General features: G+C 41.6%; 2 protein-coding genes across 7 annotated transcripts in view; one reads left to right on the top strand and one right to left on the bottom strand.

Annotated features, from left to right (window-relative positions):
- Positions 1-20000, top strand: part of cryzl1 (crystallin, zeta (quinone reductase)-like 1) — a 52786-nt gene that overhangs the window by 28436 nt on the left and 4350 nt on the right. For 5 of the 6 annotated variants that reach the window (XM_060898827.1, XM_060898830.1, XM_060898826.1 and 2 more), the window contains one exon: positions 8591-8636. In XM_060898827.1, coding sequence (XP_060754810.1) covers positions 8591-8636 — 46 coding nt within the window. Of the gene's footprint in view, positions 1-8590; positions 8637-12490; positions 12623-20000 lie in introns of all 6 variants that reach the window. The other variant, XR_009650551.1, reaches the window with a different exon arrangement.
- The window catches only part of setd4 (SET domain containing 4), a 41873-nt gene continuing 39682 nt past the window's right edge, over positions 17810-20000 (bottom strand). Inside the window, exon 10 of the mRNA XM_060898824.1 lies at positions 17810-20000. This exon is cut by the window's right edge and continues 951 nt beyond it. The gene's annotated coding sequence lies outside the window, so the exon portion shown is untranslated.

Here is a 20000-nt window from a genome sequence, read left to right as displayed (position 1 = left end):
TACCAAAAAGTTCTATTTTGGTTTCATCTGACCATATGACATTCTCCCAATCCTCTTCTGGATCATCCAAATGCTCTCTAGCAAACTTCAGACGGGCCTGGACATGTACTGGCTTAAGCAGGGGGACACGTCTGGCACTACAGGATTTGAGTCCCTGGCGGCGTAGTGTGTTACTGATGGTAGCCTTTGTTACTTTAGTCCCAGCTCTCTGCAGGTCATTCACTAGGTCCCCCCGTGTGGTTCTGGGATTTTTGCTCACTGTTCTTGTGATCATTTTGACCCCACAGGGTGAGATCTTGCATGGAGCCCCAGATCGAGGGAGATTATCAGTGGGTCTTGTATGTCTTCCATTTTCTAATAATTGCTCCCACAGTTGATTTCTTCACACCAAGCTGCTTACCTATTGCAGATTCAGTCTTCCCAGCCTGGTGCAGGTCTACAATTTTGTTTCTGGTGTCCTCTGACAGCTCTTTGGTCTTGGCCATAGTGGAGTTTGGAGTGTGACTGTTTGAGGTTGTGGACAGGTGTCTTTTATACTGATAACGAGTTCAAACAGGTGCCATTAATACAGGTAACGAGTGGAGGACAGAGGAGCCTCTTAAAGAAGTTGTTACAGGTCTGTGAGAGCCAGAAATCTTGCTTGTTTGTAGGTGACCAAATACTTATTTTACCGAGGAATTTACCAATTAATTCATTAAAAATCAGACAATGTGATTTCCTGGATTCTTTCCCCCCATTCTGTCTCTCATAGTTGAAGTGTACCTATGATGAAAATTACAGGCCTCTCTCATCTTTTTAAGTGGGAGAACTTGCACAATTGGTGGCTGACTAAATACTTTTTTGCCCCACTGTATATAAAAGCACTGATCTGATTATCACCTTCTTATCACTACATGGCACTCAGTCTCTTCTCAGATCCAGAATCTTTTCTTTGTATAAATATAGTTTTCTTCCATTTTTAAGTCAAGTTATCAATTCTGTATATATTTTTAGCGATTCATTTACATGAATGTGTCCTAGATCTTCCTCTTAATTTTGTCTAAGGATGTTTTTCAGGTTACTTTATGTGTACCCATAGGTAGATTTGGGTGGCATGGTGGTGTAGTGGTTAGCACTGTCGCCTCACAGCAAGAAGGTTCTGGGTTCGAGCCCAGTGGTCTTTCTGTGTCTGCATGGGTTTCCTCCAGGTCTCCGGTTTCCTCTACAGTCCAACGACATGCGGTTTGGTTAACTGGTTACTCTAAATCAGGGGTGTCAAACCTGATCCATAAAGGGCCGTGTGGCTGCAGGTTTTCATTCCAGCCATGCAGCAGCACCCTAATTTGGCTTATTCAATCAACTGACACACCCACCCTTTAATCAAGGGTGGGTGTGGCTGCAAGTATTTGACTGTGTGAAGATAGTTCAGTTGATTGAATGAGCCAAGTCAGGTGTGCTGCTGCATGGCTGGAATGAAAACCTGCACCCACAAGGCCCTTTATGGATCAGGTTTGACACCCCTGCTCTAAATTATCCATAGGTGTGAATGGTTGAGAGGAGAAAACCTCTATAATAATCCAGGAGAAGGCAACAGGAAACCACTACTGTAATTCTTCCCGAGAAAATTTGATGGCTGAAGCCGTCAGAGCGGACCTGCCATCAGGCAGAACACTAAAGAAGAAAGTAGATTTGGGGCTGGAATGCAGGATAGCGGCCTTAAATCATTTGGGTTTTTCTGGTCATGTGACATGAAATGTCGGGCGAGAGCTCAGACAGGCTCTCTTGCTAAGGCCGAATTAGAAATTCGAAATGGGTGAAGTACACGAATATAACGAGTTCTCCATTTTTTTTTCATTTTTACCTTTCAGTTTTGGGGGGTTTGGGGGGTTCTCCCCCAAAGTGAACACAACCATATTTTTTCATTTAACATTCAGTTTTGGGGGTGCTCCCTCAAAGTGAACACAACCATATATATATATATATATATATATATATATATATATATATATATATATATATAATTTTTTATTATTTAACTTTCAGTTTTTGGGGGTTTGGTGGTCCTCCCCCAAAGTCAACACAGCCATATTTTTTTTTTTTCATTTTTACCTTTCAATTTTGGGGGGTCCTCCCCCAAAGTGAACACAACCATATCTTTTTTTTTTTAATTTAACTTTCAGTTTTGAGGGGTTTGGTGGTTCCTCCCCCAAAGTGAACACACCATATTTTTTTAATTTACCTTTCAATTTTGGAGGGTTTGGGGGTCCTCCCCCAAAGTGAACAAGCCTTATGGAACCCCATTTTGTCCTGTACCTCTTTGTTTGAGCAAGGGGGCTGATGGGGACGGGTGGGCACACACACAAATTGGATTCATATATTTATCACATTCGCCTTCATAGAAACAGGTTGCCGCTGGTATCAAAGTATGAGTGGTCCAGACTGATGGAGGTAGCTCAACTTGAAGTAGTAGGAGGAGTGGGATCTTCCTTATATAGACCACTTTGCGGTCTTATTCTAAATGGCGACTGGAAAAACAAGATCTTACTTGGGTCCACTATTATGCAGTAGCTCCAGATTTGGTTTGCAGTTAAGAATAAAAGGCATCTATCGACACAGTTTCCACAGACCACAACAGATCAAATGAGAAAACATTTGAAAGGATAAAAGATGAGAACAAAGTGCTCTAGGACAGGGGTTTTCAAAGTGTGGGAGAGTCAGCCCCCCCTCAGAGAGCAAATAAACAACAGCGCCCCCTCACAATTTTTGTTGTTGCTATACTTAATGTTCCATTCGTATTTTAAAAAAAAAAAAAGGTTGTTGTACACATTTTTATTTTTTTCTTTTACACATTTTAAACATCTGTGCTTTTCTTTTTAAAACATCTTGTTTTACACATTTTAAACATCTCATAGCATCGTTAGCTAGCACCTCTTGGCAGACAACACACTGTGGCAGTGGAGCATCTTCAGATCCAGTCCATGAAAATCCAAACTTTAAATAATCGTGGTCATACTTCCTTCTTTTTTCAGTCCCCCCAGGATTCCGCGGGCCTTTTTTGTGATTGTTGCGGGCTAAAATGTCTGATGTTGCGGGGGGGTGTTCCAAAAAATTGCGATGAAAGTTGCGGTGTTTTTTAGGTTTTTGTTGCGATTACATTGCATGAGGAAGTGAAAGTTGCGAGAAATTGTTGCGATTTTCTCTTTTTGTGATTAAAATTGAGTGATATGTTAAATATTAAAGTTATTACTGAAAAACTATTGATTAAAAAAACAGACACTGAGAAATGGTCCTATAAACAACTTTACCAATATAAAAGATTACCGGGACTACAAAAATGCAGAAAAATAGGCTTTACTTATCCAAATGCTCCTGTTGGTTCAAAAGTTAAAGTGCAGAGAACCTCACAGCACAACATGAAGTTACCTTAAAATATAATATAAATGCCTCAGCTTTCATGTAAGAAAAAAAAACTATTAATACTAGTACTGTGTGCAGGCAGTCTCTCCTGAAGACTAAATTAAACAATAATTATAAACTAATAAAATAAATGGCTCAGGATTCATAGAAGAAAAAAAGACAATTTGAACAGAATCTCACAGTATGATGCTGAAGCTGCCTAAACAATGGAAAATAAAATACCATTTTGGCAAAAACGTTGGCATCCATTAATTTCTTGTATTAAGTTAAAAAAAAATAATGTAAAGTGCACACAGTGCTTCACTGTAAACATAACACACTTTCAGTAACAGAATTTAAGCCTATATAAACACTGACTCGCACATACAGTGTTGCCAGATACTGCTGATGTTTTCCAGTCCAAAATATGTTCAAAATGCACTTAAAACCACCCAATCTGGCAACACTGCGCGCATGCTGCTTTTCTTAAGGCGGAAGGTAGTTTGTCGACGTCACCTCAAGACGACGCCAATGATTAGTCAGATTTGCGGGAAGGTTGCGGTGATTGGATATAATTGCAACACCGCCCTGAATTCGCGGGGATTGGTTGAATCGCAACATCGCGAAATCCTGGAGGCTCTGGTTTTTTGCTTGGCCCAGACTCTGTCTCCTCACTCACTGTAGCTTTAGGTACTAAAAATCGATCCATTTTGTCTCTGGTAAAGACTAGCTGAAGTTCGCTAAATGTCCGCAATAGTAACTTATTCTGGCTTATGTTTCCTCACGTTGCGCCCCCCCGAAGAACTCTGGCGCCCCCCAGGAGAGGCGCACCCCACAGTTTGAAAAGCCCTGCTCTAGTGCGAATCAAAAATGATAAATACCTGACAAATATAAATAAAAACACTAAAATACACGACCAAACCCTAAAATGAGAATAATCGAAAAACTGAATAAAAAATGTGTGTGTGTGTGTGTGTGTGTGTGTGTGTAATATATGTAAGTACATGCTCCAATTTTTTTTCTCCAGCTTGTTTACCAGTGTGATGGCAGCTGGAACAAAGCTGTTTTTTTGTTGTTTTTTTAAAATAGTGCTTTGTTTTACACCTTGGGACTAAAAACCTCCATCCAGAGCGGAGAAGCTGAAACTAATTGTGCAAAGGGTGCAGGCTGTACCTGTCCTGTACACTGACAGAAACAGGGGTACAGTAGGAGTTCATTTCTGTCCCCCAAGGTACAGTCTACACTAATGTACCCCCAAGGGCTCATTATTAGACCTCAAGGTAACTATGTGTACCTTTTTAGGGTCAAAAAGGTACATATATGTTTCCAAGCAGTATATAAAGGGGACAAATACCTTTGAAAGTACTGCCCCAGTGACAATCTGTTGTACCGCTAAAGGTACAATAATACACTTTTATTATCTGAGAGTGTGTACAGGGACGTGGGTTCAGCCGGGACTCACAGATCAGCTTACTTGACCATTTCACAAATTGAGTTAAGAGAGTTCTTCTTCTTTACAGAGAGACTTCCAAACCATGACACCAAAAAAAAAATTTGATTCAACATGCCTGACAAGGTGGCACGGTGGTGTAGTGGTTAGCGCTGTCGCCTCACAGCAAGAAGGTCCGGGTTCGAGCCCCGTGGCCGGTGAGGGCCTTTCTGTGCGGAATTTGCATGTTCTCCCCGTGTCCGCGTGGGTTTCCTCCGGGTGCTCCGGTTTCCCCCACAGTCCAAAGACATGCAGGTTAGGTTAACTGGTGACTCTAAATTGACCGTAGGTGTGAATGTGAGTGTGAATGGTTGTTTGTCTAAGTGTCAGCCCTGTGATGACCTGGCGACTTGTCCAGGGTGTACCCCGCCTTTCGCCCGTAGTCAGCTGGGATAGGCTCCAGCTTGCCTGCGACCCTGTAGAACAGGATAAAGCGGCTACAGATAATGAGATGAGATGAGACATGCCTGATAAAATAACGTCATCATGGTTTTATCTCCTTGGAAGAAGATCAGTTTCCCCAGACAGTGTAGTCACTTGTGTTCCTTTTTACACACAGTTTCACAATTTTCTTCAAGGTTCAGTTTTGAATCAATAATTGTCCCGGGATATTTGGAAGATTCCACACGTTTTTTTAAAATTAGTTTTTATATTTGGTGTTTATTAAAGGATGACAATCGGGGGGGGGATGTAAAATGATACCGCAAGATTGTTTGGTAAAACCCAAGATGCATTTCAGTACTTACACAGAAGAAAAATTTTACAAAAACTTAATTTAACTGTTATACATGGTGGGGTGTACCATCCATCCATAGTAGCTTATCCTGTGCAGGGTCGCAGGCAAGCTGGAGCCTATCCCAGCTGACTACGGGCGAAAGGCGGGGTACACCCTGGACAAGTCGCCAGGTCATCACAGGGCTGACACATAGACACAGACAACCATTCACACTCACATTCACACCTACGGTCAATTTAGAGTCACCAGTTAACCTAACCTGCATGTCTTTGGACTGTGGGGGAAACCGGAGCACCCGGAGGAAACCCACGCGAACACGGGGAGAACATGCAAACTCCGCACAGAAAGGCCCTCGTTGACCACTGGGCTCGAACCCAGAACCTTCTTGCTGTGAGGTGACAGCGCTAACCACTACACCACCGTGGAGACTTTAATAATTGTTAAAGGGATCCTCCAGCAGATTTATTCTCAAACTTACTTTAAGTAAAAGCAGTCGCAGATTTCAAAAATCAAACTTTCATTTTCAGAGACCAAATAGTGTTTGAGAAAAATGAATTTACTTTAAAATGCCAGATGTGCTTGCTGCCAGGGACGTGCACAGGATTACAGAGGGGCAGGGGCTCAAAGTCAGAAAAAGGGCAGCAAGTGCATGATTTTTTTTTTTTTCCCGGTCCTTTCCAAAATATGGAAATGTAGAATTAAAATTAACGTACTAATAGGAAGGTAAGTACTTAGCTATGTGTCCTGTGTTGGTGAAAGTGATATGCAATTGCCATTTCTTTTGTGTCAGCAAAATTGTCACTCACATTATCATCGGCTCGGAAGACATGCAAAGCAATAAAACACTGGTGCATTATTAGGCTTTTTTATTGTTAAAGATTTAACATTGAACAGTGAAACCTGAACTTTGAACAAATAAGTAAATAGCCTAATGGACAAAATGATAAAAATCAGTCCTTCCTGTCATAGGTAGAAGCCGAACATTCCAGGGGCCTTAAAGCAGTAAGCTTCTGGGGGCCATGTCCCTGTAGATATTAATGACCTCATTGTGATTTATGGCTATGTCTTTTTCAATCGAGAAGAGAAGGAGATCAGAGAGCCTCTCTTCTTTGCATAGGCTTCTGAGGACATTTTTCACAAGCTTTTGTTTTTTCCTGAAACATAACCTACATTTGATTTGAGCACGTTGTGGAAGAGGTCGACGACTAGTTATATATACAAGAGGAGAATGTAAGCTTCCCGACGATATACCGTATGATACTCGCATGTACACCGAAGCGTGGCCGAGGCAATCGATTGTGAACAGTAACAGGTCAGGTCACGTCAGTTAACAAGCAGATTATTAAACTACAGAGACTTAAATTACTCGCACAAATGTCAGTAGCCCTACAAACGCCCAAATGTCATGTACATACAGTTTGAAAGGGCTAACTGTTAGACCATAACTCGCATGTTCAAGCTGCCTCACTGTCGCGTCTCCTCTGTTATCATTGTGGCAGCGCACGCAGCGGCTTCTTCCCTCTCACTCCCGTCCGCGCGCCCCCTCTCTCTCTCTCTCTCTCTGGCCACGCGCCCCCTCTCTCTGGCCGCACTCGAGCGGAGCAGCAATGGACAGAGAAGCAGCAGCTCAACGCACACAACCACCCCAGATTACAAGAAAATTGGTAGATTGCCGTGGAGTTTTTGTACCACCGTTGTTTTAAACTTCTAACAGGACTGTATTATTTATTATTGGGATTATTATTATTTTAAAAGGGCAACATTTAATTCGAGGCAAAAAGGGCAGGGGCTCAAAATCAAATCAAATCAAGTTTATTTGTATAGCGCTTTTAACAATAAACATTGTCGCAAAGCAGCTTTACAGAATTTGAACGACTTAAAACATGAGCTAATTTTATCCCTAATCTGTCCCCAATGAGCAAGCCTGTGGCGACGGGGGCAAGGAAAAACTCCCTCAGACGACATGAGGAAGAAACCTCGAGATGAACCAGACTCAAAAGGGAACCCATCCTCATTTGGGCAACAACAGACAGCCTGACTATAATATTAACAGTTTTAACAGGTATAGCCCTCAACTGTCCTCATGGGGCCGTCCTTCACAGGAGCGGTGCGATAAAACTCTGACCAGACACAGGGCACCAGGATGGATCAAGCACCCCTAAGGCCCTATGTGTGCACGTGCCTGCTTCCTGCGGTGGTGACGTATGCAATGACATCAGGTAGCGGTCGCTTGGAGCAACTCAGCTGTTTATATTCTGATCACGTCATAATTTGGCTAGTTTTACAGGTGTTTTAGCGAATTTATCAGTTTTTAAATAATGCCTCATTGTGTAGCATATAAACGCCACAGTGATGCTAAAAAGAAAGCACAAGCTGGAACTAGACTGCGTTTCCACAGAGAAAATGCAAAGTGTGCTTGCTCAGCTGGAGCAGAGTGTCACCGACAGAAACCGGATCAGAAACGAGATCTCGCGCTGCAAAATCTTTTGCTATTTGGTCTCTGAAAATGAAAGTTTGATTTTTGAGATCTGCGACTACTTTTACTTAAAATAAGTTTGAGGATAAATCTGCTGAAGGATCCCTTTAAGCATCTCATAATATCCACAATTGTCTTTTTTTAACGAAGAAATGTTCTTAATCCGTTTATTGTTAGTTTTAGCGAAGTTTAGAAATTCTGTGCACACCAGAAGCAACATACATAATTGCATGATCTGTCTGAAAACAAACCTGCAGTGATGATTCCCATCCTCAAACGAGTCCACAGTCCACCCTACTTGACTCAGTTTTTTGGGCCAAGTGTAAAAATGTCCTCAGGAGAACATCCACGAGTTTGAACGGAAACTAGTTTGCTAGTAACGTGGCTGAAAGCAGGCATATGGCTGAATTGTGTTTGACCCTGGAGGAAGTTTTTGTTCTGTCCTTAGGCTGCTTTTGTGTCCGTGTGACAGGTGGCTGAAACTGGGTTATATGCCTTCAGTGTTTTTTCTCAGATATAATGAAGGATGTGGTGGAGAAGCTATCAACAGGGATTTTAAGGTAAGATTAAAGTCAGTATGGTATGTGACTATAAGCCTGAGAGGTGCTAATAAATTAAATTAATTGCATGGTAGTACATCTTGAGAATATTTAAAGGAGAACTGAAGTCATTTTTAAACTTGCTTTATTTCTTAATTAACGTGCTATTCAATTACGTTTTCGGTTTTAGTAACCTTATACCGTGACTCATATTGGCAACTAATTGCAATTAAATATTATACTTATCGGCCTATTCGGTTTTTAGCCGTGTTGAATTTAGTTCGTTCGGTCCACGGCAGGCGTCGCTTATCTGCGCGATCTTCACGAGACTTGTGCAAGACTTCGAAACGTCAAGTGTCAGCCAGGTGTCAGTGCCGCCATTTTGAAAACTGTTTTCCAGATGAAATATTGCACAAAAACGAATTTAAGGCCCAATCCCAATTCTAATTTCTACCCCTCCCCCTTCCCCTCCCCTCCCCCTTCCCCTTGGCCCTTCCCCTTGAAACTGAGCTACAAGGGATAGGGCTTGAAATTCAACCCCTACGTATTGGGATAGCCCTTCAACGATCGCATACGTCATCGCGTACCTCCGTCAGCGTTTACGTTAGCAAAACGCGACCAAATGCGTCATTGGCTGCGACCAGCCGCTACAGTCAGAGCCAGAGGCAGAACCAGAAATCTCTGCTGGCAGGGTGGGATTTGTTAACTAACACCACTGAATGGGATATCTTTGGCGCTTCGTGCACCACATCCGACAGAATGAGGTGTCAGAACACTCATGTAAACAATAAAAGCGAGAATAACAGAACAAAACGTACGCAGTCAAGCAACCGAAAACAATACTCACTCCCAAAGCTTTTTAGCAGCAGCTTGGATTTCAGAAATCGCTGCTCATTCTCAGCTCGAAAGCGAATCAAGCGGCGTGTTTCCTCTGGATAACAACTTAAAACACGTAAATAATGGAGAAAATACATTTATGACAATCTTTCGCCGCGGGAACCACCATCTTTCTGAAATCCGCATGGCATTGTGGGAAATCACTCAAACCCCTTCGTTCGGAGTCAGCTCCAGGAAAATCTCCGTTTGGAGGGGTACAGAAGCCCTACCCCTTCCCCTACCCCTCTGCGTTAACTGGGATTGGGATACCCCTACCCCTTCACGTGAACGCGCAAAATGGAGGGAAAGGGCCAAGGGGTAGGTCCAAGGGGTGAAATGGGATTCGGCCTAAATGACCATTACTGCCGACTTTTTTCAAACTTTCCTGATTGCTATCAAAACAAACAAAACTTCCGGCTTGATTACGTCAGCATTCGAAAGAGGGCGTGCGCATCTTTGGACAACGTTGGCAGATGTCGGTCACTTTGATTTCCGCTGTACGTTTTACTTCCGTCCTACGATGTCTCGCACAGGTCTCAATGAATCTCGTTTACGGCCATTGCTTTGACATATGGACTGATGTATTACAGAGCGTATTTCAAACACTCAACTTGCTATAGCAGCGACAAAATAGCGATCAGAAATGCATTCCGATATTTAATAAAATGAGAAATTGAATTTTGATAATAAAAAAAATTTGCCTTCAGTTCTCCTTTAAGTATTATCTGTAGTTCTAACGCTGAGTAACTTCAGCAGGAAGTTGCAGATGAGAACTTTTTCTGCTGTGAATGATGAAATATTTATGTCGACGTTCCATAAAAATATCATGAGATTTTTTTTTTCTTTTAATGTAGCATGATTGTTTTGTGACCATTGTGTTAGCAAACCTGAATACGGTATTGTGTATTGAAAAAGTTGGGGGTTTTTTTGCATCTCAGCCACCATTTAATGATGTATATACAGTACCAGTCAAAAGTTTGGACACACCTTCTAATTCAATGTTTGTTCTTTATTTTTATTCATCAAAAGTCACTTTGTCTTAAAGTAATGAGGATAGATGTCGTTAGTTGAGTGGTTCTTGACATAACATGGATTACTACAGTTATGGTTTACTGGGTATCTGGTCATTTACAGTAGTGCTTGAAGGTTTGTGAACCCTTTAGAATTTTCTACATTTCTGCATAAATATGACCTAAAACATCATCAGATTTTCACACAAGTCCTAAAAGCAGATAAAGAGAACCCAGTTAAACAAATGAGACAAAATATTATACTTGGTCATTTATTTATTGAGGAAAATGATCTGATATTACATATCTGTGAGTGGCAAAAGTATGTGAACCTCTAGGATTAGCAGTTAATTTGAAGGTGAAGTTAGAGTCAGGTGTTTTCAATCAATGGGACGACAGTCAGGTGTGAGTGGGCACCCTGTTTTATTTAAAGAACAGGGATCTATCAAAGTCTGATCTTCACAACACATGTTTGTGGAAGTGTATCATGGCACGAACAAAGGAGATTTCTGAGGACCTCAGAAAAAGCCTTGTTGATGCTCATCAGGCTGGAAAAGGTTACAAAACCATCTCTAAAGAGTTTGGACTCCACCAATCCACAGTCAGTCAGATTGTGTACAAATGGAGGAAATTCAAGACCATTGTTGCCCTCCCCAGGAGTGGTCGACCAACAAAGATCACTCCAAGAGCAAGGCGTGTAATAGTCGGCGAGGTCACAAAGGACCCCAGGGTAACTTCTAAGCAACTGAAGGCCTCTCTCACATTGGCTAGTGTTCATGAGTCCACCGTGAGGAGAACACTGAACAACAATGGTGTGCATGGCAGGGTTGCAAGGAGAAAGTCACTGCTCTCCAAAAAGAACATTGCTGCTCGTCTGCAGTTTGCTAAAAATCATGTGGACAAGCCAGAAGACGATTGGAAAAATGTTTTGTGGATGGATGAAACCAAAAGAGAACTTTTTAGTTTAAATGAGAAGCGTTATGTTTGGAGAAAGGAAAACACTGCATTCCAGCATAAGCACCTTATCCCATCTGTGAAACGTGGTGGTGGTAGTATCATGGTTTGGGCCTGTTTTGCTGCATCTGGACCAGGACGGCTTGCCATCATTGATGGAACAATGGATTCTGAATTATACCAGCGAATTCTAAAGGAAAATGTCAGGACATCTGTCCATGAACTGAATCTCAACAGAAGGTGGGTCATGCAGCAAGACAACGACCCTAAGCACACAAGTCGTTCTACCAAAGAATGGTTAAAGAAGAATAAAGTTAATGTTTTGGAATGGCCAAGTCAAAGTCCTGACCTTAATCCAATCGAAATGTTGTGGAAGGACCTGAAGCGAGCAGTTCATGTGAGGAAACCCACCAACATCCCAGAGTTGAAGCTGTTCTGTATGGAGGAATGGGCTAAAATTCCTCCAAGCCGGTGTGCAGGACTGATCAACAGTTATCGTAAACGTTTAGTTGCAGTTATTGCTGCACAAGGGGGTCACACCAGATACTGAAAGCAAAGGTTCACATACTTTTGCCACTCACAGATATGTAATATTGGATCATTTTCCTCAATAAATAAATGACCAAGTATAATATTTTTGTCTCATTTGTTTAACTGGGTTCTCTTTATCTACTTTTAGGACTTGTGTGAAAATCTGATGAAGTTTTAGGTCATATTTATGCAGAAATATAGAAAATTCTAAAGAGTTCACAAACTTTCAAGGACCATTGTAGCACAAAAGTCTTTTCAGCACACATCTAAAATCTTTAAGCACAAATCTACAGTCCTTTCACACACGGTCACAATAAAATGAACCATAATTTGCAAATAAATTCTTTAAAAATCAGACAATGTGATTTTCTGGATTTTTTTTCTCATTCTGTCTCTCATAGTTGAGGTATACCTATGATGAAAATTACAGGCCTCTCTCATCTTTTTAAGTGGGAGAACTTGCACAACTGGTGACTGACTAAATACTTTTTTGCCCCACTGTAGATCTGTTTTTGTATGTATTTGACTAATAAAGCCACAAAGTGAAGCTGTGATGACGAGTCGAAAGGTCAAGCTCGTTCAAGAAAACAAGCTAACAAGAATCCAAAATCCATCAAACATCTTGAAACATGATCAGTAGGTATTTATTATAAAGATGAAATGTTCTTAGAACTTGTGCAAAGACTTAAAGAGCATATCACGGGTAAATTCAGGAGCAAGGTCAATGTAATTCTCCTATTTTATATTAAACTTTGGTCAAATATCTGTCACATTTTTGTGCAATTTTTTTTACCTTGCGCAATACCAATAAAATTCAGTTGAAATCCAGCTTTTTGAGGCGAATTGGTCCGCCTCTGAAAAAACTTGGCATTTAGATTTCCCGGCAAACATTGATTTTCGTGACGTCACGTGCGGGACGCCTCCCTCTGAATCCTACGTCAGCGCTGGTTTGTTTATGAGAAAGCGACCTGGTGGTTTTCTGCAAATTTCTTCAATGTTATCACGTAATTATTAAAATGGTTAACAGATGTTTTGTAGGAGGGTGTAGCAACACCAGTCATGATGGGATTAGTACTCATCGTTTTCCCAAAGACCGGACAATGAGAGAGAGAAATGGGAGCGCTTCAAAGCCGAGGACCAAAGCAGAGCCGAGAAAAAGACCAAGAAAATCAGCAATTCACAAGCTGACTGTTGCCAGGGTAAGAAATAAGAGAGACTATATTCTAAATTAGGTGTTCCTGTGTTTGTGTGGTACACGGATAATGTTATTTATTGATACACACAAAAGTAAATAACACGAAAGCGCTGGGCGATAATACGCTTCACATGTATCAAGGGATATGTGTGTCAGGGCTTGAGATCTTGGGACCTGTCAAACACATTAAATGTATATACAACCCTGCTTAGCTGATTCCATGTGTGTAGCTCTTCTAAATGAAGAAACATATAAATACATAATAGTAATTAGAAAAAATATGATTTATGTAACAATATATAGATGAGCATTGATACATGAATCCATGGGTTGAGAAGCTCAGGCGACAACTCCATATTTCAAAGCAAAATTGCTAGCTGCTAAACTTGGTCTACACAGACTGTGCACTGAATCCATGCAAGCTCTCTCAGCCTGCTGGCGGATCCGCACGTGACGTCACGAATCTGGCTCCAGACTCCCTTGGGATTTTTCCAGACGCGTTTTGTTATTTTAGTTTTTTCTGCTGTAGACAGATGGCCTTGTGCAAAATCACCCTTCTGGATGAGTGTGTAAAGGGACATACAACCCCGATTCCAAAAAAGTTGGGACAAAGTACAAATTGTAAATAAAAACGGAATGCAATAATTTCCAAATCTCAAAAACTGATATTGTATTCACAATAGAACATAGACAACATATCAAATGTCGAAAGTGAGACATTTTGAAATTGCATGCCAAATATTGGCTCATTTGAAATTTCATGACAGCAACACATCTCAAAAAAGTTGGGACGGGGCAATAAGAGGCTGGAAAAGTTAAAGGGACAAAAAAGGAACAGCTGGAGGACCAAATTGCAACTCATTAGGTCAACTGGCAATAGGTCATTAACATGACTGGCATAAAAAGAGCATCTTGGAGTGGCAGCGGCTCTCAGAAGTAAAGATGGGAAGAGGATCACCAATCCCCCTAATTCTGCGCCGAGAAATAGTGGAGCGATATCAGAAAGGAGTTCGACAGTGTAAAATTGCAAAGAGTTTGAACATATCATCATCTACAGTGCATAATATCATCAAAAGATTCAGAGAATCTGGAAGAATCTCTGTGCGTAAGGGTCAAGGCCGGAAAACCATACTGGGTGCCCGTGACCTTCGGGCCCTTAGACGGCACTGCATCACATACAGGCATGCTTCTGTATTGGAAATCACAAAATGGGCTCAGGAATATTTCCAGAGAACATTATCTGTGAACACAGGGGCGGCACGGTGGTGTAGTGGTTAGCGCTGTCGCCTCACAGCAAGAAGGTCCGCGTTCGAGCCCCGTAGCCGGCGAGGGCCTTTCTGTGCGGAGTTTGCATGTTCTCCCTGTGTCCATGTGGGTTTCCTCCGGGTGCTCCGGTTTCCCCCACAGTCCAAAGACATGCAGGTTAGGTTAACTGGTGACTCTAAATTGACCGTAGGTGTGAGTGTGAATGGTTGTCTGTGTCTATGTGTCGGCCCTGTGATGACCTGGCAACTTGTCCAGGGTGTACCCCGCCTTTCGCCCGTAGTCAGCTGGGATAGGCTCCAGCTTGCCTGCGACCCTGTAGAACAGGATAAAGCAGCTAGAGATAATGAGATGAGATTCTGTGAACACAATTCACCGTGCCATCCGCCGTTGCCAGCTAAAACTCTATAGTTCAAAGAAGAAGCCGTATCTAAACACGATCCAGAAGCGCAGACGTCTTCTCTGGGCCAAGGCTCATTTAAAATGGACTGTGGCAAAGTGGAAAACTGTTCTGTGGTCAGGTGAATCAAAATTTGAAGTTCTTTCTGGAAATCAGGGACGCTGTGTCATTTGGACTAAAGAGGAGAAGGACGACCCAAGTTGTTATCAGCGCTCAGTTCAGAAGCCTGCATCTCTGATGGTACGGGGTTGCATTAGCGCGTGTGACATGGGCAGCTTACACATCTGGAAAGACACCATCAATGCTGAAAGGTATATCCAGGTTCTAGAGCAACATATGCTCCCATCCAGACGACATCTCTTTCAGGGAAGACCTTGCATTTTCCAACATGACAATGCCAAACCACATACTGCATCAATTACAGCATCATGGCTGCGTAGAAGAAGGGTCCGGGTACTGAACTGGCCAGCCTGCAGTCCAGATCTTTCACCCATAGAAAACATTTGGCGCATCATGAAACGGAAGATACGACAAAAAAGACCTAAGACAGTTGAGCAACTAGAATCCTACATTAGACAAGAATGGGTTAACATTCCTATCCCTAAACTTGAGCAACTTGTCTCCTCAGTCCCCAGACGTTTACAGACTGTTGTAAAGAGAAAAGGGGATGTCTCACAGTGGTAAACATGGCCTTGTCCCAACTTTTTTGAGATGTGTTGTTGTCATGAAATTTAAAATCACCTAATTTTTCTCTTTAAATGATGCATTTTCTCAGTTTAAACATTTGATGTCTTCTATTCTGAATAAAATATGAAATTTTGAAACTTCCACATCATTGCATTCCGTTTTTATTTACAATTTGTACTTTGTCCCAACTTTTTTGGAATCGGGGTTGTACTTTCATATAAAAAAAAAAAAATATATACGAAATTGGTCCAGAATATGCACTTTAAGATTTGTGCTAAATGACCGTAAACCATTTACTGTGTTTTTATTCTTAATTTGTATGAGCAGCACTGATGCAAATTATTACTCATTATTATTATTATTATTATTATTATTATCCTAATGTTTTTAGGACGCTATTTCTCCCTCAGTTTTTAACCAATCATCACCAAACTTCACATGAAGAATACCTCTGGGTTGCTATTAGGGCTGCAACGATTCACCACGGTGCACCGAAAATCGAGTTCATACCTGCCGTACTGATTATCAATCCATGTAGCTGTATTTTCGGTTTGATTCGGCGACATTTTTTTATTTCAATTTTTACTGATTTATAAACGTACTTTTACCGCGTAACCATGACACTTCCATTGTTAAATCGATGTGAGAAAGCGATCGGCCGGAATAGAGCACAGCTTTGCTTCTAAATAAAACGTGCAATTTGATTGGTTTGGGTCCTTGCTCTTGTCCAATCAGAGTAGCCAACACGACATGGCTGGGCACCAAAATGGTGGAAGCCAAGCTTAAAGATCCTTCGTCTCATCTTAAATTGAAAGTTTGGGTTTCGAGAAGACACGAAGGACAGTGCAATGTGCCACACATGTTATGTTGATGTGAAGTATAAGGGAGGGTCAACTAGTCAAGTCAGGTTTATTTGTATAGCGCTTTTAACAACAGACATTGTCGCAAAGCAGCTGTACGGAATTTGAACGACTTAAGACATGAGCTAATTTTGTCCCTAATCTATCCCCAATGAGCAAGCCTGTGGCGACGGTGGCAAGGAAAAACTCCCTCAGACGACATGAGGAAGAAACCTCGAGACGAACCAGACTCAAAAGGGAACTCATCCTCATTTGGGCGACAACAGACAAGATGACTATAAACATGAACAGTTTTAACATGAAGTCAGCTTTGTTGATGTTATAACTCTTCATTGATGGAAACTTGAGTACAAAACTGTTCATGACAACTGCAGTCCTAAAGTTAGCAAGTCAGCTGTAGTCCTCAGCCATAAAAGCATTACTGTAAGAGTCCAGAGCGTCCTCCAGGTGCGACTTTCAACTGTCCACATGGGGCCGTCCTCCACAGGAGCGATGCGATGAGACTCCAACCAGACACAGGGCACCAGGATGGATCAGGCAGGTCCGAGGAGCAGAATCAAATCAAATCAAGTTTATTTGTACAGCGCTTTTAACAATAAACATTGTCGCAAAGCAGCTTTACAGAATTTGAACGACTTAAAACATGAGCTAATTTTATCCCTAATCTATCCCCAATGAGCAAGCCTGTGGCGACGGCGGCAAGGAAAAACTCCCTCAGACGACATGAGGAAGAAACCTCGAGAGGAACCAGACTCAAAAGGGAACCCATCCTCATTTGGGCAACAACAGATCCTCAACATCCTCTTTGTTGAGATCCTCAACAGGATCCTCAAAGACTCTCACAAAGAACTTTACAGATCCTTTAAGAGCCTTGAAAAAGTTTCACCAGGGTATGTTTGTTTTCAATCATAGGAGTGATGTTGCTACTCACTTGGTTATGATAATTTAGTTAGGTTTAGTTTTAGCAGAAGAGGTCAGCATCTCGATCCCAGGACCAACATGTAACTCAGAAGGACTACAAACCTCGCAAATCATTTAAAGTGCTGATGACACGTTTTTGACATCTTTGGCGATGTTTTATAACATAAAAAGTAATTTCTGATGATCCATATATTAATTCATGAAGGCGCCTATTTTACAAGTTATGATAAAAAACGCGGCTATTTGGGCAAATTTGACGGGGCTGCAGCACCCAGGAGACGAAAGAGGAGGAGCTATATGACGTCAGCAAAAGAACCTTCCTCCTAACTTACCAGTTTGTTGTTGATGCGACAGGTGTTCAGTTTATCATTATGAGTATTATTAAATATATATTAGTTATTATGCCTTCGCGTTGTGTTGCCGGCTTTTGCTCCAAAACCCACAAGCATGGGGTAAGTTTGTAAAGAGACCCAATTTATACCAGTGGCTATAAATGCCACCACAGGTTCTATGGGCAACTAGTGACACGGAAATCAGGGAAACAGGAGAATAAAAGTTAAGAAAATATATTTTATTTTTACAAAGTCATCAATAAAAACATAATTAGAGCCAGATAAAAAAAAAATACATAAACAGGCAAACCAGACAGCAGATGCAAAGTGCTACGTGCTTAATTAAATAAATCACAGTCTGTGAGCAGAAGGTAATCGGATGAGTATACAAGTACTCAGCAAAATACTACGACCACACAAAAACACTGCAATTTATGGACTGAGACACCCTCATCTGCCAATTAATATAAAACGGCTTCAGGTGCACCTGTGACAGCCAGCGCGGCTGAACCCCGCCCCCAGCGCTCCGCGCACCAGCCTACAAGTTTATTCAAGTTTCCCAGAGATCCCGAGGTGCATGCGAAGTGGGTGAAGCAAGTCAGGCGCACTCACCAACATCCGTCCTGTGCTCTGAACACTTCGATTTGGATTGTTTTGGCACCCTTCCCAGCTTAAAAGAATCTCTTGGGTGTTCAGTTCAGCACAAACGTGTTACTACCATCAGCAGTGCTTACAGTCAGTGTTGCCAGATTGGGGCGGTTTCAAGTGCATTTTGGTGGGTTTTGAACAGTATCTGGCAACACTGCCTACAGTATTCCGGCGACTCCTCCAAAGACGGTCCTCCTGTCAGAACATGTGTTGTGAAATGACATAGGATAAAGGTACGTAGAGCTATAGATTCTACATGATAATCATAAATGTAATCATAAAGTCGGCGTGATATCAGTCATGTATTTGCTTGTGAAAGCTTGCGGCTTTCATGTAACTGCCGCCTAGCAACGAGAGGCAAAGGGTAAAGAGGGTAGGCTATCATAGATTCTATTCGGAAGAGATCAACACAATTCTAGACTCCCAGAAGAGGAAGAGCTAGCACTAGAGAGTTCACCGGCGTTTTCATGCGCCATTTCCATTGAGTAGAACCAGAGTAGAGCAGCCAGTGAACCGCAGCGTGTTCTTCCGCTGACGTCACAGCATGGCCGCGAGCCACGGACCCAGTTTTCTTGCGCTGTGCAATTAAAAGTTGGATATTCGCGTAACAACAGCTTCTTTTCACGTAATTATAACAGAAATCTAACATGTTTGCCATGTTGTATAGTTTATTTAAGAAATTGCATAGAGTCATGTTCGTGTCATCAGCACTTTAAAGCGAAACACAACGTGGATGTAAACGAAGTAAGTGCCGGCAAATTGAAAACTGAAAGTGTTACGAAAGTAGAAAACCAGGTACGCGGGGACGGTTAAAACTGAATAATGATGTCAACAGACCAAAACTGAATGTGCATAAATATCCCTAATGATTTACTTTACCTGTTATCGGTTAGAGTTTAGAGCTCAAGTTACAAAACAGTTTTACATGTTGCTGAGTTCCTACTGTTACTTGTCCGAGTGTACTGACGGTACTGATTTGAACTGCTCTGAATCTACATAAATATTAAATAACTCTCTTTGAAGAGGAAGGTGTTTGTAAGTGAGAGGGACTGATGCTCACTGCTCTGTGCTCAGGAATTCATCAATTCAAGTTGCCAAAATATCCTTATTTTAACTTATTTTATATATCTACCTCGCCCGGGACGGAGTCCACCAGGGGGCGAGGTATTGTTTTCAGTGGGGTTTCTTTGTTTGTTTTTTTGTTAGCAACATTACGGGAAAACGGCTGGACCAATCTTCATGAAACTTTCAGGATAGATGGGCATTGGTCTCAAATAGAACCTCCAACATTTTGAGGGTCACCAAAAAGGTCAAAATCTTTTTTTTTTTTTGCGATACCTTCCTTCATATTCATCATATTTACTTCAAACCAATTCCAAAATGTTCATCTTTCAATTCTGCTTCCATTGATATGCTACATGATGGGGTCTCTCTCATAGTTTTCTGAGTGGTTGGGGGTCAAATGTCAGGGGGTGTCAAGGTCATTGGTAAAATTTGCATATTTTCCATTAGAACTCGAAAAATGGTCAGAGATGGAGAGATGTTTATTATTATCAACATATAGGATGTCATATTTTATATCTAACATGAGTTTCATTGTGACTGAAGTACAAAAAAGTTGAAGAGAAAAAGGTCAACAATGTTGTACTGGGGCGGCACGGTGGTGTAATGGTTAGCGCTGTCGCCTCACAGCAAGAAGGTCCAGGTT

Source organism: Neoarius graeffei, chromosome 18 (genome assembly GCF_027579695.1).
Source record: "Neoarius graeffei isolate fNeoGra1 chromosome 18, fNeoGra1.pri, whole genome shotgun sequence".
Classification (NCBI taxonomy): domain Eukaryota; kingdom Metazoa; phylum Chordata; class Actinopteri; order Siluriformes; family Ariidae; genus Neoarius; species Neoarius graeffei.
Note: the sequence above shows the minus strand (reverse complement) of the source record. Positions and strands in the feature narration are given on the sequence as shown.